The sequence below is a fragment of the Siphateles boraxobius genome, unplaced genomic scaffold, assembly GCF_051911475.1.
Source record: "Siphateles boraxobius isolate OS27281-9 unplaced genomic scaffold, OSU_SipBor_1 35, whole genome shotgun sequence".
NCBI classification, from domain to species: domain Eukaryota; kingdom Metazoa; phylum Chordata; class Actinopteri; order Cypriniformes; family Leuciscidae; genus Siphateles; species Siphateles boraxobius.
The window spans coordinates 10,324,856-10,351,262 of record NW_027508975.1 but is presented as its reverse complement, the minus strand read 5'-3'; the positions used below and the strand labels follow the sequence as shown (position 1 = coordinate 10,351,262).

General features: G+C 37.0%; 2 protein-coding genes across 5 annotated transcripts; one reads left to right on the top strand and one right to left on the bottom strand.

The window, feature by feature from the left end:
- On the bottom strand, nucleotides 1-14,119 carry abcf1 (ATP-binding cassette, sub-family F (GCN20), member 1). 3 transcript variants are annotated; one of them, XM_077196344.1, is made up of 28 exons: nucleotides 13,873-14,081; nucleotides 13,275-13,321; nucleotides 12,913-12,987; nucleotides 12,671-12,794; nucleotides 12,554-12,588; nucleotides 11,853-11,975; nucleotides 10,834-10,893; nucleotides 10,479-10,580; nucleotides 10,377-10,386; nucleotides 10,234-10,334; nucleotides 9,093-9,188; nucleotides 8,892-8,990; nucleotides 8,479-8,601; nucleotides 8,300-8,400; nucleotides 8,121-8,206; nucleotides 6,976-7,115; nucleotides 6,548-6,696; nucleotides 6,365-6,448; nucleotides 2,707-2,831; nucleotides 2,501-2,613; nucleotides 2,245-2,416; nucleotides 2,054-2,128; nucleotides 1,875-1,945; nucleotides 1,695-1,727; nucleotides 1,442-1,610; nucleotides 1,238-1,302; nucleotides 1,068-1,140; nucleotides 1-847 (listed from the first exon to the last, which is right to left on the bottom strand). In XM_077196344.1, the coding sequence occupies exons 1-28, from the start codon at nucleotides 13,946-13,948 to the stop codon at nucleotides 678-680; spliced, it is 2,697 nt and encodes an 898-aa protein (XP_077052459.1). In that variant the 5' UTR covers nucleotides 13,949-14,081; the 3' UTR covers nucleotides 1-677. The 3 variants fall into 3 exon arrangements, with proteins under 3 accessions (XP_077052459.1, XP_077052458.1, XP_077052460.1); XM_077196343.1 differs by having other exon boundaries at nucleotides 10,234-10,386; nucleotides 13,873-14,119; XM_077196345.1 differs by lacking the exon at nucleotides 10,834-10,893 and having other exon boundaries at nucleotides 10,234-10,386; nucleotides 13,873-14,080.
- Nucleotides 14,120-14,953: 834 nt separating this feature from the next.
- On the top strand, nucleotides 14,954-25,584 carry cunh6orf136 (chromosome unknown C6orf136 homolog). 2 transcript variants are annotated; one of them, XM_077196316.1, is made up of 7 exons: nucleotides 14,954-15,132; nucleotides 16,217-16,466; nucleotides 17,265-17,927; nucleotides 18,143-18,231; nucleotides 22,033-22,233; nucleotides 22,312-22,381; nucleotides 25,175-25,584. In XM_077196316.1, exons 2-7 carry the CDS (start codon nucleotides 16,368-16,370, stop codon nucleotides 25,316-25,318), a joined length of 1,266 nt encoding a protein of 421 aa, XP_077052431.1. In that variant the 5' UTR covers nucleotides 14,954-15,132; nucleotides 16,217-16,367; the 3' UTR covers nucleotides 25,319-25,584. The 2 variants fall into 2 exon arrangements, with proteins under 2 accessions (XP_077052431.1, XP_077052430.1); XM_077196315.1 differs by having other exon boundaries at nucleotides 14,959-15,132; nucleotides 16,221-16,466.
- Nucleotides 25,585-26,407: the final 823 nt, after the last annotated feature.

Genomic DNA, 26,407 nt, shown 5'->3' with positions numbered 1-26,407 from the left:
TTTGTTGCAAAAAATCATTTATTTGCTTTTCCATGAAATTTGGATGTACACTATATTCAAATCAAGTTAATCAATAGTCATGTTAATATCACCATTCAAGACAGATGAACTACAGGTAGCATCATTGCTTGAATACAGAGATTATATATATATATATATAGGGTAAACTCTTTGGGGCTGGTTTAGTATGAGAGCATGATGACAATGATTTAAACCAAAGTTCTCATTCTACAAAGGCAGTTTAACACTAAATATATGCATCAGCAGTCAGATACATCAAACTGCACACTTCTAGTCCCCCTCTGTTCACATGTGATGGGACATATGTTTTATAGCATTGCATCACAAAGATAAACAGCTGGTAATGATATGGCCTGAATGCAAGATTAATACAAGAATGTCAGACATCATGACTAAAGAACAAGCGCTGAGTGTATAAATTGTATGTAAAAATACTGATTTGGATTCAGTCTTAACCTAAAAGGCATGGGGGGAGGGAACATCCTACAACACTGTGACTCCAGGGTTTGTATACATCACCCAACAGAGTTTGCATGCAGGTGCTGAGTTTGAATGATCAGTCAATTTAACAAGAAACTTTTTGGTTCTATTAAAACTTGCAACAAAAAAAGCCCTTCATTGATGTAGTCTGACAATCTTGTTATTAATACCAGCCGTTATTCATTTTTAGGCTTGTTGACCAGGGTTTCTCCAAGGGCCTCCAGAACTTCTCTCTTGTAATCTTCAAAGTCTCCATCAATTTGGTTGATTGACTGGTCCTCCACTACCCACATATGGCACTGGGTCTCTGTGATCAGCCTGGCATCATGGCTCACAATTATCACAGCTAAAAAAATAATAATAAAAAAATCATTAGATGTTAAAATTTTACCCGCTGGTTTTTACCTTAAAAATCACTGTAATATAAGTAAAATCTTGCAGGTACAAGGTATATTAATATCAATGAATTGGTATACATGCACAAAAGATTATTAGCCACAAAAAAGGCATATGAGATCAATAATATTAGACTCAGTGTTGTGCTACCAATACAGAAGAAAACATACCCCCTTTGTATTCATTGACGGCTTCTGACAATGCATCAATCGACTCAATGTCCAAGTTATTTGTGGGCTCATCCTGTACATTTGCATGGAGAGATTGAGAAAGAATGTTAAACCACTAATTTTAGTAGAAAAATCTTGAATAAGACATTTAAAACAACATAACTCCTTACCAAGATGAGGACGTCAGGTTGCCGACAAGAAAGTTCAGCAAATACCACTCTTGCTTTCTGACCACCTAAAAAAAAATTATTATTATTTTTATATATATATATATATATATATATATATATATATATATATATATATATATATATAGTCTACGAAGGGCAAATTGTTTTGAACATCATACATAAATGCATTTCTATAGTGCTTACCAGACAGTTTGGAGATCTGGATGGTGTGTGCATGGCTCTCTAACCCAAAGCGACCCAGGCACTTCCTGGCGTCCTGGTACTGGAGATTGAAATTCCTCTGGAGATATTCTGTGGGAGACTCCTCCATGTTCAACTGATCAGCATACTGCTGGTTGAAGAACCCCACTTTCTACAGGCACAGACAGAAGAATTTAACCAATTACAAAAAAGTCAAGTAAAGGAAAATAAGAATGATTTTAAACTTTTGGCCTACCAATCGATGATTCTTCCTCATCTCTCCTTTAGACTAAAATAAAAAAAATTAAAAATGTGTGCCATTAAAGAAATCAACAAACTTGGGGGGGGAAAATGAGTACAAAATCATTATTTTAAAATAAATGTTTTTTTTTATTGTACAAATACGAATTATTTCATATATATAACTGGTACTTACAGGATTTAATTTTCCGGTCAAAAGCAGGAGGAGTGTACTCTTTCCAACTCCATTTGGCCCAACAATACATACTGAAACAGAAAAATGATCTCAGGCTCATTTTCAAACAATCTCTTGTGAGCATATTTTCACCATCATTAACCTGCCAATCATAATGTCTGTAGACATATGCGACTTACTTCTAGACTCCATGTCAATTCCAAAGTCCACATTCTTGAACAGAGGCTTCTGGCCTTCATAACCAAAGTCAACACCTGTGAGTGAATGAGAGGAAACATCAAAAATGTCACCAATACCAAACATGTTTAATAAAAACATGATTCTACAGAGTGAAAGTGATAAGAGACAGGAAAAATAGAAATGTACTCACTGTAAAGGCCAAGAATTGGTGGTGAGAGTGGAGGAGGGTTGGGGAAAGTGAATTTGACTGTGTATTCTTTCGGCCTCTTGAGGAGCTCTGGCATCTCACGGCTCTCCTCCTCCTGGCCTTTCTTCTTACCCTTCTGCTGTTTCCTCGTCAAAATGTCTTTCGTCTGTTTCTCCTGAAAATGAAGAACGAAAAATGAGAAGCAGTACTTCAGAAGAAAAAAAGAAAAAAAAAATCAAGGCAAATTTCAAGGACTCACAGCTTGTTTTGTGGACTTTCCTCCCGCCTTCAGGTCTTTGAGCTTTTTCTCTTGTTTCTCGTACTGCTTCAGGAGTTCTTTTTGTTTCTGTGCGTACATCTTCTTAAACGTTACTATGACACATCAAGCAAACAGAAGATACAGTTAGATGACTAAACTTCTTTGAGCAGTTTTAATTTGTGTCGGCAATCAAAAATGAAACTCACGATAGTTGCCCCTATAGTAGTAGAGTTTCTGGTTGTCCAGGTGCATGATATCTGTACAGACGTCATCTAAGAAACTCTGGTCGTGGGACACAATTAGAAGTGTTTTCTTCCAGCTCTGCAAGTAACTAAAACAGAAAATGAGATGTGAGGTGATTCTTGAGCACCATATAGCAATTATTATGACTAAGTGACCAAAAATCATTGTCACAAGAGAGTTGCTGAGCAGTAGCAACATGAGTGACAGCAACCATTTGTGATGCATTGTGTCCAGCGATACAACAATGTTAAGAAAAGTTTAACATTATGAAAATGAACAGCAACTACCAACAGGCGAAAAGACTGCAGTCAAGTGTAGGAAACTTGGAGTTTAGGTTTATTACTGCTTACATGAATGGATATAATAATATAAAATAGGTATACAAGTATAAGTTAATAAAATAGGGTTGTTACACATTGCAGATGTTTCTGTAATAAATCGTGATTAATCATGATTTACTAATTAATGTGGCAACAACATTTTAAATATTTTATATTTTAAAGGGGACATGACATGAGAAACCAAATTTGCCTTGATCTTTTGGTATATAAGAGATCTATGTACTATTAAAACTTCCTGCAAGTTTCATAGCTTAAGACGTCCTCCCCATTATAAACAAAGCATTTATTTAATCAAGCTCTAAATACAGCTCGTTCTAGATCCATGGTATGAAGTGACGTCACGGTGCGAAGTGACGTACCAGTCGTTTGCATATGACCGCCTCCAGCGCAAGACAACTACGCCTCATTTTGCATCATCGCATGCGTTGTCGTGCAGCGAGTGGGTCTGTTTACAAGATGACTGCGATGCTACGCAGATGTGCTGTTCCTGTTTGAGTCTTTGAATACGCTGCCGAACGATCCAGACGTCAGGGAAAACAGTCGGATGCAGTTTATTTGCAGCATATGCAGCCCGCCAAAGCTTAATTTGAACGGTGAGTGATCAGATGAGTGTGACAGGGCATGTTACTGAAGAACGAGCAGAGAGAGAGAGAGAGAAAGCCCCGGCCGCGCGCGCGCCTTCAAACTCTCTCTCTCTCTCCCTCCCTCCCTCGCGCATTTGAATCAAAATCAATTGAGAATTGACACGATGGTAAAAGATCGGAAGACCGAAGTTTCACGTGGTGGAGCATTGTGTAGTCTACGTGTGATACAAAATGATAAACGTTGATAATTTATGCATAAGCAGCACTGACGTTAGCGAATCATAACAGTGGGCGTTAACACTGAACTCTTAAAGGGGAAACACCTCCAAAACAGACTGTTTGAATCAGAGGTGAGAAACAGGGCGGGAAAAGGTCATACATCACTATATTTTTAAAGTTTTTTTGTACAAAAAACTATAGTAATACTATAATTGAACCTAAGGGAACATAATTAAAAAAAACAAAAACCATGTCATGACCCCTTTAAATATCGGTTTAATAGCATCCTTTTAAGAAGTACTATGAATAGGGATGCACCGATCCGATACTCAGCATCGGTATCGGCTCCGATACTGCCATTTTTGCCGGATCGGGTATCGGTCAGATGAGGCCGATCCAAATCCGATATTGTGCGTCTACTATTCTGTGTTATAGTTAACCCACAAAAGGCACAAAAACATTATAAAGCACCATAAAGTTTTCGTGCACTATCTTATAAGTGTTCTGAAGCCATTATGTAGTATAATGTGAGATATAAATTCATATTTAAGTCATTAAATTCAAGATCACGTAAACTTTTTCCCTCTGCTGCGGCTGTCAATCATTCTCCATTCAGCATCAAACAGCGCGTCACGTTCGGGTACGACAGTCAACATGATGAAACTCTCTCCAAGATGATTCAATGTTAATATTATTATACTTGATCTGTAGATAAAGGTCTATGGTTTCGCATAAAACAACTTTATATTGCTGGACTTTATTGCTGTAACTAAATCATGTTACTTTCTACCGTGTGTCTGTTAGATCACAACACTGGAGTCAGAGCACTATCATTGTTCTTCACGCGCACAGTAACTGATATTTAAAACTGTTAAAAGAAAAGGCTCAATAAACTATTGCATAGAGATAGATACTGTGTAATACACTACGCATCAATATGTCTTTCCTTTGTGCTTTGAACTTTTCAATGCGGACTCGACGCGCTGCGCGCTGTGACTCTGTGTTGCTTCAAGCGCATCATTCTGCGCTCGGGATGCGCATAAGCGCTTTGTGCCGCACTGTACTGGAGCCTTTTGTGCAATGAAGGATTATTAATAGCCTTTCTTGTTCTGTCCTATCTATCATATGTTGCTGCCTCATTAAACAGCTGTGCTATACATTTAAAACATGTCTCAAATTACATAGCCTAGGCTTCTATAAAAAATTATCTTTTTGATTTTTGTTATCTTGTTTTTCATGAATGTATTTTACAACAATATAAAGAGCAATGTGTAACGTTTTACAAGATTTAGTGTTACACTTATTGTCTCTGACTTTTTCCCCACTAAATGTTTTTTTTTTCACTAAATGTTCAGATTTTATACAATTATTGTGCACTCGTGATATTTCTAGACTAGATTTTACTGCTGAACTATCCACTGATCTAGTTTATAATAGCATTTTTGTCATATATTATGATCATATATTTTTTGGATTTGTTGTTTTTCTTTATAATGAAGTTGTCTGTATTAAGTAGATGGTGTTTAACTCACAAAAGAGTGATTATCAGTTTAACACACAGTTATTGAAATTCTACTTGATTTAAAAAAAAAACTGTGCTGGTATCGGATTGGTATCGGTATCGGCCGATACTCAGAATTTTGGGATCGGATCGGATCGGTTTTGAAAAAGCGGTATCGTTGCATCCCTAACTATGAATGACAGACAGTATCATATATATCAATACTGATGCTTCTGTTAAGTGATTTTTTTCAATGTCTATGGATAAAATAAGTAATAATAGCCAGTATGATTAAAATGAGTTTTTTAATTTCAAATTTATCAATAATTACAGAACATTATATAACAGTATGTTTTTTTTAAAGGTTGAATTTGAAATAACAAATGCTGTGTTAATTGCATTAAAGGTTTAGTCCTTTTTTACTCACTGTCATGTCGTTCTAAACTCCTAAGACTTTCATTCAGTAACTGATGTCAGAATTTTCTTGTGAACAAAACCTTTAATTGCGTTAAACAGCAATAAAGTAATGTTTTTCATGATGGGATGCATTATTTTGGTTATATTTGTTATTTTTAGAGGCAACTGTTTGTAAAACTCATTGTAAAAAATAAAATTACATTTATATTCAGAGCTAATACATCCTATTTGTTGTCAGCACAAATAAATTTGTTAAGGCTTGCATTTATAATACATGTAGTTCATTATGAATGTCAATATAATTTATGTTTGTTTTATACTTTTTAATTCCTGTTTTGTTATGATTTTTTTTTCTGGAAAATATGATAAGATCAAAAGTGATATAAAGTGACTGACGACCTCCAGTGATCTAATCAGTGTGAACTACCCTTAATATGATCAAAAGACACCATCAACTGGGAACATTTATGAAAAAGTAGGCCATTTATAATTTGCATGAAATTTAAATACATCAACTAGATGGATTTGTTTTGTTGATACTTAAAGCAGAAGTAATTACTTGTTAAGCCAGATAACAGCGTTAAGGTCCAGGTGGTTAGTGGGCTCATCCAGCATCAGCAGAGTGGGCTCCATGAACAGCGCTCTGCACAGAAAATAACACAGAAAAACAATAATATATAATTTCTCATGACAATATGAGTGTAGACTTTAATTAACATTCATAAAATGAATATATCCACACCTAGCCAGGGACACTCTCATCCTCCATCCACCAGAGAACTTCCTGGTGGGCCTGTTCTGCATCTCTGGAGTGAAAGACAGACCAGCCAAGATCCTACGAGCTTTAGCCTCTGCTGCCGCTGCTCCAATCACCCTCAACTCCTCATACACCTGTGAGCGACACACACACACACACACACACACACACACACACACACACACACACACACACACACACACACACACACACACACACACACACACACACACACACACACACACACACACACACACACACACACACACACACACACACACACACACACACACACACACACACACACACACACACACACACACACACACACACACACACACACACACAGGTATTCTTCACTACTCCATGGATCAGCATATTTACAGGATCTCCGCAAGGTGCTCTCATCTGACCTTATCGAGCCTCTCGGCCACGCTGTCGTCTCCTTTCTCCAGACGACTCTGTAGCTGCCGTTCATCCTCCAGGAGCTTCAGTCTGCGTGTGTCTGCCTTCAGCACTGCCTGTACTGCAGGAGTGTCGTCCGCTACCACCTCTGAGGAACAACAAAGAAAATAGTAGTAAGGGATTTCACAATCGGTATCATATCATAACAATATTAGACAGCTCAAATAGGAAGGTGGGGATAAAAAAATTTGGAAATAGGCAGACAAAGATATGGAGATATCATAGATTAAAGATTTGTATGCAGTAAATGTATCTAATTAACGGAATACGCCTGTATAGTGAAATCACTGTTTCCAGTGAAATCACAAAGAAATCACAAAACAAAATGCTTCGACGATCGATCGACATGCTTGTTTGCTTTGTGGCCCCTTTAAATACAGTTGTAAAAAAGACCACGCGTTCGATCTACGTCAGAGCATCAGAGCGTCCACGAATCTTTCCACGGCGTCGCTGGCAGGGCGGCGAGAGCGAATTTTGCCACTCTCGCCGGCGGCGGCGTGAACGTACAGTTACCGTATAGACAGGAGGAGAAGCTCGCAGGCAATCGGGGGGACGTCCCGTCAAGGGAGAAGCCCACAGATAATGAGTCCATAAAAGCAACGGGACAAAATATTTCAACAACGTTTTTGGGGAATTGGAAATAATTCGGCATGTGGCAAGTGAATACATATGAAGTGATTAACGTTGGCAATTTTCACGCACAGCTACTAGAAGATTTACGTCTGTCAGACAGGTTGCTCACGTCATCAAGCTTAGTTTGAGTCGGTTTGAGTCTGCGCGTCAGGAACGGAAGTGCTAAAAAAAAAATCGCTAAAAATGGGCTTCAACTGTCTCAACTGAGTTCCAATGAGATGGCTCTGTCCACTTCTTATACTGTCTATGATTAGAACCCAGAACCGGATTTAGGCATTCATTCACGTGAAAATTCTCGGCACTAACAATATATATTAGCAGATCTCATTAAACGACCAATTAAACCCAGTGTACTATTGAAATTTATTTCTGGACATCGTAATGTTATTTTATCAGAAAATTTTTATTGTACACATATTGTAAATATATATGATTTTAGCTTAACACTGATGTACTGTACCTTGCTCACAAAGCAGGACATCAATATTGGGAGGAATGCTTAGAGCTCTGTTAGCGATGTGCTTCAGTAGAGTGGTCTTCCCTTTCCTGATTCAAACAGTAGTAAGGAAACCAGTTTTACAAGCAAACTAAATCTTAAGTGCAATGTAGTATTGTGTCAAATTAAAACCATCAACCCACCCATTTGGTCCAACCAGACCGTATCTTCTCCCAGCAACAATCAGAAGGTCTGCGTTAACAAACAGCTCCTTACCGTGGGCTGAAATGCTAAATCTTTCTAACTAAAACAAAAAAGGGAAATCATTTAGTACACAGTGCTAAGTGTTATCAAATGGCGGAAGGTTTCCCAGTCGTCTAACCTTGATGTCTGAGGCGTTTTCCAGCATGGCCTGTCGAGAGGACAGCTCAGCCTGAGAGACGGAGAAGTCTCCCTCTATTGCGTCCTGAACACGCAGACTATCCACCTGACGCTGATACTCCATCTGTACAACACAGCAGGAAGTGTCTACAATCAGTGTTACTATTGTTAACTAAAACTATTAAAAATAATTTTTGTTCATTGAAAGAAGAGCTGAAATAAAATTAATGTTAAAAAAAAGCCATAAGTTCAAGTACTAAAAACTACTAATAAAACTAAAGTATTAAATGTAAATAAAGACTGAAAATATTAAAATAAAAGAAATTCAATATTCAGACATCACAACGATTGAGCGCAATCAGTCCTTCTATAATATAAACATTAATTAGAGTATTTAAAATTTGCATACGCTACCATTTTCTTTTTCTTCTTCTTCTCTTTTTTACTCAAGTTAGCAAAAGGGTCGTCCGGTTTCTCTTTAGCTTGCTCAGCCGCGAGCCCATCCTCTGCACTCTATGGGACAGGAAATAGGACAAGATGTTAGAAATGAAAGTGGATTAATGAACTTGGAGTTTTCGAATATTAGGAATACAAAATAAGAGAATATTTTTGTACCATCATTGTGTCATTGTCATCACTCTTTTCTTCCTCCTCTTCATCATCATCACTAGGAGGAGGAGGAGGGCGAGCAGGCTGAGCAGGCTTCCCTTTCTATAAACACACCAAAACACAGAATTTACTCCAGTCTTTGGTGTCAGACGATCCTTCAGAAATCATTCTAAAATTATCATCAATGTTGAAAACAGTTGTGCTGCTTAATACTTTGTGTAAACCGTGATACATTTTTTAGGACTCTTCATTGAATAGAAAGTAAGTACAAACGAACATCATTTATTTGAAATTTGCAAGATTTGCTGCTTGCAGTCATGGGTTGAAAACGGAAATCGCGGAAATTACGTCAACACAGTAATCCCTTTCACACAGTAAATTACCAGAATGACTTTAACAGTAAATACACAAATATGCTGTTCACACAAGCAACGGCATTCTGGCTTATTACAGTTAAAAGACCAGTCACAAATCAGCACCAAAATACAGCTAAATTCTGTGATGTCAAACATCTTAAAAGATCTTTAAATTCTGCGCTGTTGTCTTCATTCTCCCGCTTGGGGAGAATTGCTTTAGTTTCACTATCTGTTCAATTTGACACCATTTTTATGACGTCAGAGAGACAGACCTAAGGGGATGCTCAAACAGCACTCGTTTTTGCTCTTAAAACAAGAGACGCTCATAAAAGTATCCAACTGCAGAGCCACAGCGCTGATGAATGGAAAAGGCAGCTGTGTCTCGAGCACGACATGCTGAAAAAGCTGTGAGGCGTGGCGCAACAGTCAAAGATGTTGCATATTTATTTTTTCTATAGTAAAACTATTAAAAAAAGAAGCAAAGATTACTGTAAAAAGCACAAAATAATCACGTCATCTCCATAAGAACTTTATAATTGGCTTATAGTAGACTTTTTTGTCAGGGCACCTCATGCGAGCTCATACGCTCATATTATCTTTATTCTTTGTTCACATAAGCATCATACCTGTAATTAACTCTTAATGTCACAACTTCTCATACTGGTCAAATTTACTAATTTACCAGTAAAGACTGTATGTGTGAAAGGGGCTACTGAATAACAACGCCTTTAAAAATAAACATTTTACTGACCTAAAACTTTTAAATTGTAGTATATATATGTTTTTCTGACCTTGGGCTGCTCCTTCTTGCCTTTCTTCTGAGACTTCTCTTGTTCTTTCACTTCGACTTCGTCTTTCTTCTGAGACTTCTCTTGTTCTTTCACTTCAACTTCGTCTTTCTTCTGAGACTTCTCATGTTCTTTCACTTCAACTTTATCTTCCTCCTGTCAACATTAGAACGTCTTTTAGGTTAGACACAATTAAACCTTCACTGGCTTGTCAAAACAACACATTCATCGAAACAAGAGACACCCACCTTAGATGGTTTAGCAGCAGCTTTCTTGTCCCTTTTCCCTCCTTTCTTTTCATTCTCATCTTTTTTCTCCATCCCTTCATCTTCTTCATCATCTGAGGCCTCCTGTTTTTGAGAGAACTCAGTAAATCAAAGATCCTATAGGAAATGTGTGATGAAAGCACTGCGCACAGTACAATATGTTGTTAGTAAAGCAGATTGGAATGTGCAGAAAGGGGTTAGTTTCTGTGATGACTGAAGCACTGCTGTCATGTAGCAATAATAAACTGCAAGTTAGAAGAAAGGTAGGACGTGCATTTTGAAGAACGACAACAAGGAATAAGAATAAGAAGCTTAAGAAACAATCCCATGTACCCACCTTCATTATCTTAGGTTTAGCCTTATCTTTTTTCTTGCCCTTGGTTACCTTTTCAACATCCTGAATCACATACATACATACATACATACATACATACACAGAAACAGGCACATGTCCTTTTAAATGTAGAAATATTCAATATGCAGCCTTATCTTTCCTTCCGTATCAAACGCATACAATGTGAATAAAATGATGTGCAAAATCAGCCTTGCACAAAAGATAAAAACCCTGAACCAAGACAGATAAGTGCCAATATCACATGATTTCATTAAGAAACGTAATTTTTAATGATTGAAACAATAAGGGCACTGGAACCAGTCTGGAAAAGGAATGAATGCAAAATGGAATGAATTCCACTGGGAATGTCATGAAGCGCGAGAAAGGACATGCGGGATGGCTGGAGTGGGACTGAAAGATGAATCAACAGAATATTAGAGAGGATGAGTTGTGTGTTGGGTGGTGCATATGTATTATGGTTAGGTACATCAAATTGGACTATGCTATAAAGATAATATTATGAATGGTGATGGTATAGACAGCCACTATGATGACTAAAAAGACAATATGTAAAAATGAAACTAACAAACATTGATTTCCATGCAATTTCTCTCTACAAAAAAATAAAATAAAAAATTCTAAATAATATTTATACTGTTAGTTGCATGAAATACTTTTGAGAAGTAGAAAAGTGGGCTTTTATACTCATACAGTTTCATTTAAGTTGAATTTTAAAATTAACTACTGAGGGTAAAACACTGAAATGGTAAAAAAAAACCAATCCTGATAACTAAAAGAATTCTTATTGCATGATTAAATTGCTAATATATCTATATATATATATATATATATATATATATATATATATATATATATATATATATTTTTTTTTTTTTTTTATAGCAACAAGACTCAATCTACAATGACTGACTCAATCTACAATGACTGACTCAATCTACAATGACTGACTCAATCTACAATGACTGACTCAATCTACAATGACTGACTCTGAAATAACTCACCTTAGAGCTCTTCTTGTTTTGGGGTTTCTCGTCATCATCATCATCATCATCATCTCCACCTGCGTCTTCTTCATCGTCATCATCACTTTTCCCCTGACTCAGAGCAGCAAATATGTTACCACCCTAATAGTAGAAAAACAAAAACAAAAAACAATCTGAGCGATGTGTTCCATCATCTAGATTAGTCCTGCCACTAGCGCAGGGCTTCCCAAATGTTTCCATTCCAGGATCCACTTAGAAAAATATTATCTAATCTATCTCAAGACCCACCAAAATATTTGTGCTTAGATCAAAATCCTAATCAAAAGTTTATAACATATGACAGAAATCGAGTATTTTATTTTATAATACAACTGTAAAATGTCAATACTAATATTTACGGTGATTGGAGTAAGTGAGTTTCTTCTTATATTATTAAATCTCGGCCAAGATCGCGATTTCTATTTAAGGTTGGTATATCGTGCAGCCCTTGACTAAACTGTTTGTGTGTGTTTGTCATTCACTGAAACGCCAATTTAGCTGCAGCCAAGTGACTTTGCCCAAACCAAAGTTTGAAAACCCCTGCAATAGTGGATGAATAGAGACGCTGACGTTGTGGATCACATGGCTTAAATTGCACTGTTCTATACATGGTGCAGCAGGAGAAAATTACTCTTTTCTGCAGCCCAGTGAAATACCACAAAAATATCAAAGCAACTTACTTTGTTTCGCTTTCCACCTTTGACTGGAGCAACAACTGCAAAATAGAAATAAGCCACAATGTTAAATATGTCTTGTGATGCGTGACATACTGGCACAAACTAAGTTTCTGACATTACCCTCTTCCTCATCTTCATCACTGGCCTGGACTGACAGTTTCTTGAGACGCTGCATGACCTCTGAATCATCATCGTCGTCGTCTCCTGCTTTCCCTTTTCGTCTATCTTTCTTTTTCTTCTGAGGCTAACAGTAAATGACAAGGAAATACAAAAACATAACATATTTGAGTATAATTTCATTAAATATATTTGTACTTATTAGAATGCATTTTAAAACACTGGCATTAATTAAAATAATGGACCTGTTTCCCTTGTGCCTCTTTCACTGGTGGCTGCTCTTTGTCTGGTTTATTATCTGATGCCAGCTCCTCAAAAAACTGTAAGATAAAATTAAATTAAAAATTAAAATGCAGAAATATGCATAAACAATTCAGATGTCAGAGGTATAATTATATAATCGGCTACATTGCATTTGGTTCTGCTAGTAGCTCAGATAGTATTAAATAACTAAATAACAATAGTAACTGGCAAAAATATTCCATTATATATAATGCATAAATAGCAAAGTTTTGATTTATTTTTATTACATATTTAAATGTACTTGAAGAAACAAAATATTTAGAATTAAAGTTATGACAGACCAAAGTAGTGAATGGAGACTTACACTCTTTTTCCCCTTCTTATCCTTCTTTCCTTTTTTGATATGTTTGTCTAAACAAAGAAATATCATTATGTAAGCACTTCTGTCAAAATAAATACACTCACAAACACACCTGACAGAGCAGGCTGGAATAAACATGCACACCGACAGAAGAATGGCAATGCCACAGAAAGAATGTCATGTGTACAGGATAAAAACGGCTGTCTCAAACATAGTCAGCATTTTGGGCATCATATGAGGTTAGGTACATTTGAACGTTCCCAAAATGCTGTTAAGGACTGCAGCTCACTAGGTTTTGAAACAAAGCAGCTACTATATCAGCAGTTAACCCTTGCGCAGAGTAGAAACATGGATCAATAAGCGAATATGGCAATGATGACAGTGAAACATCAAACTCCGCACCGAAGCTAATGGGCTAAGCAAAATATACCAGCAATATAATAAAACACAACTCCTTTATCTACATTAAACAAAATGAAAGAAAAATGTATTTCAAAGCATAGCTGTCATAATAGAAACTATTTCAATATAGTTGCATCATATTCATGTCGATTTTATTATCAGGCTGTGGTGTAAAAGAAACCTATAACGTTAATCTTACCTGTTTGTTGCTGTTGTTGTTGTTGTTGTTCATCATCACCCTCCCACTCAGCCACTTCTTTTGATTTCTTAGGCATTTTTCTGCTAAACCTTTCCCCCACAAGGAAAGAAAATAGAATATTTTAAACGTGACTCGGGGGTGGATCACAGCTGACAATGAACACGAGCACACTGTGGCTCACATCACATGCGGCCTATCTGCGCACTGCCACAGACATGCAAACGCCGGGAGTTCGGTTTGCGACAGCGCCACATCCTCGCGCAGGCCGCCAAAGGTATTGCATCAGCGTTGCCGAAAATGATTGATTTCAAAGAAAAAGTTGTTACAGTAGAAATTGAGCTGGTGTGTTAATGGGTCTTCATTCTAAAAAAAAACTTGTTTATTTAAAACACTTAAATATTTTATTGAAAAATCGGAAAATTAAAGTAATTTAATATGATGTATTAATTACATCATGATTTAATTTAGTGTCCTTGTTACGCGTTACATGTACTACTTACTATGGTAGTAAGTTAACAGTACATCATGCATAATTACAAGCAACTAATCGTAAACCAAACCCTAACCTTTTAGTAAGTACATGTTAATTAATATTACTCAGTACTCATTGGTGCAACTGCAATAACACTATAACAAGGACTTTTTAAAATGAAGTGTAATATAATATAATATAATATAATATAACAATATTTTAGTATCCTTGTTACACATTTTACATGTACTTACTATGGTAGTAAACCAAACCCTAACCCTTTAGTAAGCTGTTAATTAATATTACTGTATTGGTGTAATAATACTGCAAAAAATACTCCTTAAAATAAAGTGTGACATAATACAATATTCTAAGATTGTTTAATGAATTACACTGAGAAAATAAAAAATCCAAATCTGAATAACCAGGTTTGGATCTATCACGAGAATGGCCCACTAACTGTCCTGCGTTTCAGACTTTTATTTTGAAAAGAAAAAGCCGCCATAGTTCATAGCGGGCGTAGGTGTGTTGCAGTTCGTCGTGTCGGCCGCTGGATGCCGCTGTAAAAGGCAGATTCCGCTTCTAGAAGGGGGAGGGCGCATGCGCAGTGCCTCAGACTGGCACCGGGCAAGGACATAAGGAGAGTGACATTTGTATAACGTTAAAAACAGATTCCTATTCTTTCTAAATCATACAGGAATTTGCGTCAGTCGGATTTGGATACACTCTCGTATCTCTGCACTGTGAGCTGACGTTCTACAGCATTTCATCTGATTCTTTGAGGACAGGTATGCATTTAATATTTACAAGCAGGACAGCTAACTGACTGACTGGCATGTATAGATATGAAGACTAACAGAATAACTATTATCTGTCCAATTCAGACAGGAAACCTATGATCCTTGATCACTTTCAGCTGAAACACTACCCTATTTATTGTCGTTCAGTTTGTTCACCTCGTTTTGAAAGAGTGTTTTATACTAGTCAGATTGTCAGCTCTGGGTTGAATGTGTTGATTTGTGAAGTGTGACCCAAGCGTGATGTGCATGTGTCAGGCTGCGTCTGATCACTGTCAATACCTGCCCAACTGTAAATATAGTATATTTGGGTAATATATATCGTGAATACGAGGCGTAGTTTAATTTAAACAGATTATTGAGCAATACATAAGCTCCCTCAACCATTTTATATTATTATTTCTTAATTAAGGTCTTGAGAATGCCTTTAGAGGGCATTTCTGGGCGTCCAGAAATATGCACCTTTTCTGTCTCACAATGCTGCTGCCAATCAGTGCTTTCTCAGACAGGATTCTTCAAAGAATCCTGAAAAAGATGTATCCTGGTTTCCACAAAAATTAAACTGCACAACTTTTTTCAACATTGATAATAATAAGAAATGCTTCCTGAGCACTAAATCAGCATATTAAAATGATTTCTGAAGGATCATGTGACTGAAGTCTGGAGTAATGATGCTAAAAATTCAGCTTTGCCATCACAAGGAAAAAAATACATTTTAAAATGTATTGCAATAGAAAACAGTTATTTTAAACGGTAGTAATATTTCACAATATTACTATTTTACTGTACTTTTGATCAAATACATGCAGCCTTGGTGAGCATAAAATATACTTTTCAAGAAAATTAATACATTTTACAGACCCCAAACTTTTGAATGGTAGTGTAACTCAAATAATAGAGCAATGTGGGCGATGCCATGAATTAGATTCCTGGGAAGCTCACAAACTGATCAAATGTAGACTTCAATGCATTGTAAGTTGCTTTGGTTAAACATATCTACCAGATGCATATATGTGAAGGTAATGAACTGATGTCTTGTAAGTGTGATTTAAATGTCTTTTCCCCCCTGCCCTAGCAAGGTTTTGAAAGACTGAAGTTGCACTGTGAATGAGTGAGTAACCAGAGGAAGCGGTGGATGGGAGAGTTCGTGTTTCCTCCCCTTTGAGTAGCTGGATGATGTCATCTTTCTGAGACTGCATCGAGGTTGCCTCAGCACCCTGACTTGAATGGCTGTGTGCAGAGGGGGTGTCTCTCTTTGGGTGGGGTGTGTCAGGAACCATGGCGGCAGGCAACCAATGAAGAAACAGTGCTGGAATATATGTCAGGTAATCAAAGTAATGTGGTGCATTTCTGAATGAATAATTAATGCTGTGGTATTTGTAAAGTTTTTTTTTAACCACAAAAATGAATTTAAATACATTTTTGAAAATAAAATTTAAGATGTTGACACTCAAAATATTAAGCAGCACAACTGTTTTCAACATTGATAGTAATAAATGTTTCTTAAACAAATCAGCATATTTGAATGATTTCTGAAAGATCATGTGACACTGAAGACTGGAGGAATGATGCTGAAAATTCATCTTTGCCATCACAGGATTGCATTACATTTTAAAATATATTAAAGGGGTTAGTGTTCTCTTTTCAATAGAATAAATCACTTTATTGGAGACTGAGCTTTGTAACTTTGTAGATCGTATACATGCACAAATAGATACATTGCACACTAAAGAAAATTGAAAACATTAAAAAGTGGCATATGATGTTCTTTTAATTGTTGTTTAATTGTTAATAATTGTTTAATACAATATTTTAATTGTAATATTATTTCACACACAGTATTGCTATTTTTAAGGTTTTTGATCAAATAAATGCACCCTTGGCCGCATGTTATTACTTATTTGATGGTTACACCACATGACATTTTTCATTACATTGAAACTTTATTCTTAAATGCTATAAAAATTTTCAAAACCATATGAAATCAACATGAATACAAAAAGTGAATTTCTAAAAACTTTGAACAACACTATATAATACACAAAAAAAATCCTTTGGATACCCATATTAGTCATTGACCCATGTGTGAATATCTTTGCACTGTCTATTTTTCTGATATATAGACAACCGAGTTTCACTTGAATGACAACAGTAGGAGCCTGAGCAGTGCATCATGGGCCTTGGCTCCTCCAAACAGTCTACGTTACCTGTCTATTAAACAGCCATCCCTGTCCCATCCCTTCCACCATGCATGCCAGCCAAACCAAGCAGCCAACCTAGAGGAGGAGGAATGGGAAGAGGCTGTCAGCTTGCGCATCTTGCTCAAACCCTGTGAGAGCGATGAGCAGCACACGCTGGTGGAGGTGCCCTTTTTTGGGCCGGCCAAACTAAGCGAGCTCCTTGCCTTGGGACCCAACAGACCCTTTGACTTACTTTTTCCTTTAACCACTGTCGATGGGAGCAGAGAGGATGATATTAGCATTACCAGAAAGGTAGGGACAGACACGGAGAGAGGTTCCTTCAGGAGTCTGTTTGAGACTGAGGGATGCCCTGCGCCTTTTATGTTGGGATCTCGCTTCTTTTGCTTTCACTGCCCCGGGATGAAGTCTGCCTCGGAGATTGGGGACAAATCAGGAAAGGGACAGGACAAGCAGAGCTTCTATCCAGCCCTCCGTGTCACACATTGCAGCCATGCTGAGACTGAGAGAGTGGACTACAGCTCTAGCCAGGGAGACAAGGAGAATGAGGAGAAACTGGCCCTGATGTATGAAAAGCTGAGGGTGGAGGTAAGATGAGTTTTAAGGGAATGAGATGGACCACTTGTAGAAAAAAGAATGGGAGAAATGATAATGCTCAATATGGAGGTCCACACTATATTTGGATTATCCTGAGAAATATAGTTTTTTATTTAAGCTAAACAATTTTAAAAATACATATATTATTGCTTTTAAATATGCAATATAATCTTGACTCATAGTTTAGGCTCTACTTTGTGTTTCAGCTGCCCAGTTTCTTTGTGAAAAATCATGACTACAGCATATACTCTGAAGATGTTGAGTTCATCAATGGTCTTCTGAACACAAAGACAAGGTAAAGAGTTCCTAGATGCATGTTATTCTAGATTTTTGACCTCATAGTCACTTATACGTGCGTTAATTTCGTTAACGAAAACGATACCAAAGTCATTAAACGATAACTGACTCAACACATGCAATATCGTTGACAAAAAAAGACGAGACTGAAATATGTTTAAAAAATTTTTTTACACTTGACCAAATCCACTTGTTTTTGTCGAATAAAGGAGGAGACGACACATTACAGACTGTTTTTACGAGCGTTCATGCTTACGGTTGCCAGATGTCAATCATGTAAACCCCCAGTCAGAGCACTTTTTCTGTTAAAAGAACACATTTTCTACCCAAGGGGGTAATCCATCAGCCGGAAGTTGAAGCTGCCTCCTGGGGCCGCCATTGTAGCTGGCTATCACCTGCTGTTAGCATCCCATTGACTCCCATTCATTTTGGCGTCACTTTGACAGCGAATAACTTTACATCTGAGGTGTCCAAAGACTCCATTTGTCCATTATTTATTTCTAAAGAAACACGACAATGTATAAAAGGCTCCATTACTTTGTATCTTACGTTATGGCCCCGTAGAAGCCATTCTTGTAAAAATAGGCTAAAAATTGCGTCATAACCACGCGACTTTATGTCGCACAATAGAGACATTACCGTATAGACAGGAGGAGAAGCTCGCACAGTCTCGCAGGCAGTCTTTTACTGTCTAAAGTCAGCCCATGGCATAGATAGAGTCCATAAAAGCAACGCGACAAAATATTTAAACAACGTTTTTGAGGAATTGGAAATAATTCGATATGTGGCAAGTGAATACATATGAAGTAACATTTATCCACGAACTTTAAATTATTTATCTACTACTACACCTACGGGGGATGGGGAAATTAATTATCAGGAAATTATACAGGCAATGGAAGAAGAAAAAAACATCTCAATGTCTATCGCGGTTAACGTTGTTCCTTTATTTATTTACACATCTACGCTTGAAGATGAATGTGATCCCGTTCGGAAGCCATATGTACAAAATGCCTACATAACGTGAAATAAAGAAAAACGTTTTTTTTCAAGTGTTTGTGACCGTGATTTATTAGCCAAAACTACATGATTTTACACCTAGCTCACAATTCTTTATATATTGGAATATTATATGGTCATGTAATATTGAATGGATACGAAAATGACTCGAGGGGACATTATTATATGGTTCCTGGGCTCATACTAAGAAGTATTTTTTGGATGGGTTATTATTCTGTTTGATGTAGAAGGAAACGAAAAAGAAGGGAAAAAATTATTTGCATATGTGCCTATATTTGAATCATTTTTAATAATTTTGGAAGATTGTGCTGTAGCCTACATGCATTTATTTATCTGTTATGTTTGATTGTATTATGTGTGTGTGTGTGTACTAGCCAAATATTTAAATCTAATGGATATATACATAAACATGTTCAAAATAAACTAAACTAACTAACTAAAATTACTAGAACTGCAGATAGGCTACTCAAACGATTACAATCCTAAAGTAGGCTATTTTAAAGTCGATTTTAGCCACTTCTTTTATCATGTCATATTGTAATTATATAGCGTAATATGTTATATTAAATTAATTATTATAACCACGTCCATGGGGCTGCTTTGACAGGGTCAACCACACACACCCACACTACTCTTAAAATGTTACTGTTATTAAACTGCACATATCTGTCTATATTGTTCATACTGCATACCCATGTGTTCTGCTCATAATGCTACTGTTAATACACTTCAAATATCCTTGGCACAGCTACTAGAAGATTTACAACTGTCAGTCAGGTTGCTCACGTGACATCTACGTCATCAAGCTCAGTTTGAGCCTGCGCAGAACGCTTGGCTATCAGGAAGTGAGTGCACATGTTTGGCTTCAACTCTCCGTTGAAATCAACGGGGTCGCTGTGTCCATTTCTTTTACTGTCTATGTTTCTACCCGGTCTTTTCAATAATATCTGGCAACCATGGGCTTGCGCACACGCTTTCTTCACTGTTACTGAGATTTATGATCCATTCATAAATACAGCCACTTGCTTCGTTACTGATGAATGAACGACTCGATGACTCACTCATAAAGATAGTGACTTACCGCCACCTACTGGTGATTTGAATTTAATATTTAAAAGTAGCACTTCGTTTTTACCATCATTGCATATTTATTGAACATTGTTTTATTTAAAGCATTATTTATTTTATAAAGGTTCAAAATGAACTGGAAAAATCTATTAAAGCGTGCAAATATTGTCCCTTAATGAAAAAGGTGTGACTGCAGTCTAAGTGGAAACAAATTGGAGAACCACTGAACTAAGGAAAAGGGATAATGTAAAATTGCACTGGTGCTACTGCTAAAGACTGCAATGTCAATACAGCCTGTTACATTGATTCTAATTTCTCATAAGCTTAATTGAATTGGCCTAGAGAGAAAAATTATAATTAATTACATTTTAATAAAGACTACATATAAAATAGCTACCCAAATTAATGTCGGTAACTGCAGTTTGACTTAAAGTAGTGACTAAAAGTTGACAAAAATGCAATGCAATGTCAACTAAAACTATGAAAGACAAAATGGCTTAAATGTGACTAAGATCAATACGCATTTTCATCTGAATATGAAGACTACCAAAATTAACACTTAACCCCTGTGACTTCATCAAACTCTGTTGTTTCCATAGTGCTAATAAATGGGTGCGGTAATCTGTAATGAACTTGTGTTAACAGCTTATAGGTCTACAAGACTTGATTGCCAACACAATAAAAAAATCATGAGATCACGATAATTATCATGGCTAATCTAGAATTAATCTAAAAAAGTTTTGCAAACAAAACTATACATTTTTGTTCCCTTATAATTTTTTTATTGTCTCAAGTTTTGTTCTCAACTTTTTTTTAAAATATTTTGTCTTTTATGTTTGAAAATGTTTTGTTTGCAAAACATTTTTACAAGCACATCAGAAAAGTTTGAAAGCATTTTTGTTGCATGATTTGTTTGAATTTTTTTTATTTGCGAAATGTTATTGCAAGCACATGAAAACATGTTTTGAGAGCAAAGCTTAATTTAAAAAAAAAAAAATTGTTCTCAACTTTTTTCTTTTTTGAAAATGTTTTGTTTGCAAAACATTCAACACTCAAAAAAAGTTTGCAAGCAAAAATTATACATTTTTGTTCCCTTCAAGATGTTTTGATTGTCTTAAGTTTGTTTTCAGAACCGTTTTCTTTTATGTTGGATAACGTTTTGTTTGCAAGCACATAAAAATACTTTAAGTAAAAAAAATTGAAATACAAAAGAAAAACATTTTGCAAGCAAAATGTTCTAAAGTCCCCATGTAGTAAATAATTGTATCACTTAAAATTCTTAATGCCTTAAAATAGTTTCAATGTAACCACACACCCTTGTTCCATTTAGTATACGCGGTTCTATGAATATGCAAATTAGCCTCGTCTCCACTGACTCACACCAGCTCAGAGATCCACTCGTTGATGATCACACGCTGACGTGACTGGTTACAACATAGTTTGAGTCGTCAGAAACACCAGCGATTTCAAAACGCGTTTTTGAGACTGTCTTTGGTTCACTGCAGTTTTAAGGTGAAAATACTCATCTTGGTGTAGCCTTATGATTTGTTCATGGTTTGTCTTAAAGCACATTCAAAATACCACATAAATAACATAAACATTTTGATTTTCACCACAGGGGGACTTTAATACTAAACAAATTGGTGTTGTAGTTTGCTAACTGCAAACAAATTGACTTGATTAGTATATGCGTCTATTTCTATATCTGAAGGGGTCGTATAGCGTACCAGCTGACTTTGACGTTTTGGCGGTTGATGTGTCTGTGTTACTATGCGGAGGCTCAGCTGGAAGTCCTGAAGCTGACCAAGCATCCAGAAGATGGCTCAATCAAAGCTCGCTGGAGAATCAAAGGCCTGCCCTTCCACTCCATTCTGGTGTTCTTCTACAAGAAAGACAAGAACCATCTCTACAGGTGAGTCATGCTGTGATAACCTGTCAAAGCCATGCCCTGTGCTCCTCTTTGTGTAACTTTATTTATTTTGCTTTTCAGAACATATGATGCATTCTCCACCTTTTATGTTGGCTCTGATGGACGAATACACCGTCATAAAGTTGAAAAGGTGTGGTTTGCTTGTAACGCCTAATTTTCAGAATATCCATATTTTCCATATTCAGAATCAAGTAGGACTTGAAACTTAAAAGATACATTTTTTTCATACTTTCCATCAAAGGGTTAGTGAAAAGAAATGTCCAAATTATATTACACTACCTTTTAAAAGTTTGGAGTCAGTAAGATTTAAAAAAACGAAAAGAAATTAATACATCTATTCAGCAAGAGCGCATAAAATTAATCATATTTTCAGAATTGCAGCATCTTCCTAGACCGCAACGAATAAAGCTCTTGTCTATACTAAAAGATGAAAAAAAGGCCGAAAAGTCGCACATAATCAAAAACAATCAAATCATGTGGATCAAGACTGTAGTAGACTAATGAGATATCACTGTGGGTGGAGCTAACAAGAAATATACTCCAAGTGAAAAAATGTCATAGTCTGTGGTAAAAAAGCAAATTAAAAGGGATTATAACCTTTAATGCTTGTCACTTTATTCTCAAGACTTTTGGCCTCCAGCGTCCAACACAATATTCAAAACCCCCATTTTGCACTCTAAGTATACTTGACTAATGCCAATGTGTTAATCGGAGCTTTAAAACATCAGTCAGTGTGCTTCTCTGCTCCACCTAAGCTGAATTTCAGTCATTGTGGCGTTGTGGACTTAACGTAAGCTACTAGAGTTAATAATTTGAGCAAGTCAGAATAAAATCATATGTAACAATTTATTATTACTCGGGTAAATGTAGCATGCCAATTTCATAACCAATTCAAAGATAATCAATAATACATAACATCAAATGCTCTGAAATAAAGAGTTAAAGATGCATACCTGACCTCAGGAATATATTATACATGATGCTGATTTCTGAAAGACACTTCAGCATTAGAGGCTGATCTGACTACAAATCTCCCTGAGCCCTTTGCAATGTTTCCTTAAATACTCAGACCAAGACAGAAACCTCTTTCAAATGGAAAACATAAGCTAACAATGGGAAATTGCATTACTCAAGGTCCCAGACTAGGTAGTTTACTGCTTTTGGGGACAGAAATTAATTTGCATGAAAAACTAGAGGGCACACCCACCATAGTAAGCAAAGTATCTATAAACTCTTAAAAACTGTATTACCTTTTGGTTTACTTCTGTGGGAATGAGACTTTTGTACAAGTCGCATTGAGACATTTCGAATGATACCAAACATGTATAGTGTTGTAGGATAATTGTTCACACAAAACCATATCGATTTTTTGGGTTAATTTCAGAATTTCAGCATGTGGAGAGAAGAGATGGGGGATAGAGGGGCAAAGGGAATGACATGTAAATTAAGACAATACCGAGGTGATTGCATCTCGGGTGGGGATGCTACTTTTGCAAGAAAGAGTTCAAATGTTAATTTCCAGAAACGTCCTTTGTTTTCTCTGGGAGTAGTCATTCCTCTGTCCAGGCGGCTTGCCATCTTCCAGTTTTTCCAGTCTAGTAAGCCCCAAGAGTGCACCTACCTATTGTGTTTACCATGAACTAATGGCAGTTCAAAGGTGTTTACCAGCCTGAGAGAACTTTTCCGGAAAGTTTGCTTTGACAAGCTGTTTAGAATTCCCGGAATAACTTCACACGAGCTTCGTTTTGGCCAGATTTTGTTCTAAATGACATCACACCAGTTCGTTCTTCAATTTCAAGCTCACATTCATATGCCTCCACTTTAGATTGCAACGCATACATCTCAACTTCCAATCAACAACAGATACATAGAACTAAGTCCCTGCCCCTCATTTTTGTCTTTTTCGATAATCCATTACACTTGGCTGTATGTCACAATATGAAAAAAAATCTGTTGCTACTTCCGTTTTATCATGACTTTAAACACAATTCATGTCATGATTCCAGAGATTTTAAGAACTATATGTTTGGTAACACTTTATTTCTATATTCAACTTCGTTTATTTCTATAGAAATCGTTAGACATTCTACTTGCGACAAGTAACTTTACACCTACATGTCAACTAGCAGTCATGTCATTATAGTATTAGTAGACTATCTGCTTTATATCTGTTAACACTTTATTTTGAGAGTCCCCAAACTGACATTCTACTGACTTTTAAGAAACTTTGTAAGTACATGTTAAATTATTTTAATAACCCGAACCCTAACCCAGGGGTGTCCAATCCTGCTCCTGGAGGCCCACTGTTCTGCAGAGCTTAGCTCCAATCAAACACACCTGATGTGTGTTAAGGGAAGTTGGAGTTAAACTCTGCAGGATAGTAGCCCTCCAGGAGCAGGATTGGACCCCCTGCCCTAACCGAAGTGAAGGCTAAGTATGGTAACCCATACTTGGAATCTGTCCTATGCATTTAACCCATCTAATTGGCTTTATGCCCAGCTGCACTACTGCCTGAACTTCAGCCAGCTCCTTTGTTTCCTGTCTGCCATTATTGGACAAACTGATTAATCCAGGTGTGCCTGGCCTCAGTAACAATAATCAGGCACACCTGGATTAATCAGTTTGTCCAATAATGGCAGACAGGAAACAGAGGAGCTGGCTGAAGTTCAGGAAGTAGTGAAGCTGGGCATAAAGCCTATTTAGTGCACACATATTAGGAGCAGTGAGTAGTGTGGACACACACACTCGGAGCAGTGGGCAGCCATTCACAGTGGCGCCCGGGGAGCAAGTCCGACTCTTTAACCATTGGGCCACAACTGCCCCAAAAGAAGTTTACTGAGGCCCTCTGGTTGAGAAACACTTCTTTATTGTGTTGCGTCTGGTAAACCTTAACATTAAACTTGCTGTTTATCTATGTTGGCAGGTTATGGAGGCTCGTCCCCCCTTGCTGCCCAAAGTGACCTCAGTGTTGGCCGGGGCTCTGGTGGCCCTGGGCATTCAGGAACACCGGCCCGCCCTCAACCTGCTCCCACTCCTGCTGTCTTCCCTCCGACAGGCCCGAGCATGAGCCACAGAGCCAGACGTGTGGATGTGTATGTTCAGAAGAACTTGTGTTTGTTCTCACCATTAAAAAGACTGAAAAAGATGCAGCGCTGTATTGTGTGGGTTGAGTGAATGAGATGGTGGTAACTGTTTTTTTGGGGTGAGTAGTATTTGCAGGAACAAGAACAAACAATTTAAAACTGTTCTCACTTGAAACAATCTTCTGTGTGCGCTTTCCATTATTTGAATATTACCAAACTGGAATCAGTTACCTCTACACTCTGGTTAGCATTGTAACAGGTTTCAGAGCCTAGCTAATATGTACTCCACTATAAGGCAGGATAACCCACTAGCCTATCATTTGAGCCTTCTCTAATTAGGAGGTTAAAACGCACATGACCCAGTACATTACTGTAGAGGTAAATTCAAGGTCATCTGTTAATAAGTCTGCTGAGACTGATGCAGTAAAACGTTATGGCTTTTAAGTACATGAGGTTGATGTTCTTTTCAGTGACGGTAATAAATCAGCAGAGGTGGTGGACTAATAGGAATTGGGCACGGTTAGTCTTGACCATTGTGGTAATAATTAATTATATATTTTTTATTATATTTATATATTCATTGGAGTTTTCATCAGTTGTTTGATTTAAATGTTGTAGAGACTGGTACCTGCTTACAGCTGTTTCATTTAGTAGCGAAAACCAATGAAAGACGTCAGGGACGGGGTGTATGCCTTTTTCTTCACCTTTGAGGGAAGGTGATGCCAGGGACTGCCTTTTGAGGGTAGAGTTTAGTTGTTCTGGACTTGTTCTTGTTTGCTCATCGTATTCAATGCACGAATCAAATGGTATAAGTTATAAGTTCCCCGCATAATAACATTGCCAAATCTGCACTGGTCTTACTTAAAGTCGTGCCGTCAATGTAAATTTAAGCACTCTTAAGTCCACAGTTGATGCTTTCAAATTCTTTTTCATTCAAATATGTTCAGGAGTGTATTTCCACATGCAAAACTCTATCCTTAATGCATAACCCATACATTGTTAAGGATAGAGTTTTGCAGATGCAAAATTTGTCTGCAGGTTAATTGGTCGGTTCAATTCAGTAGCCCGTTTTT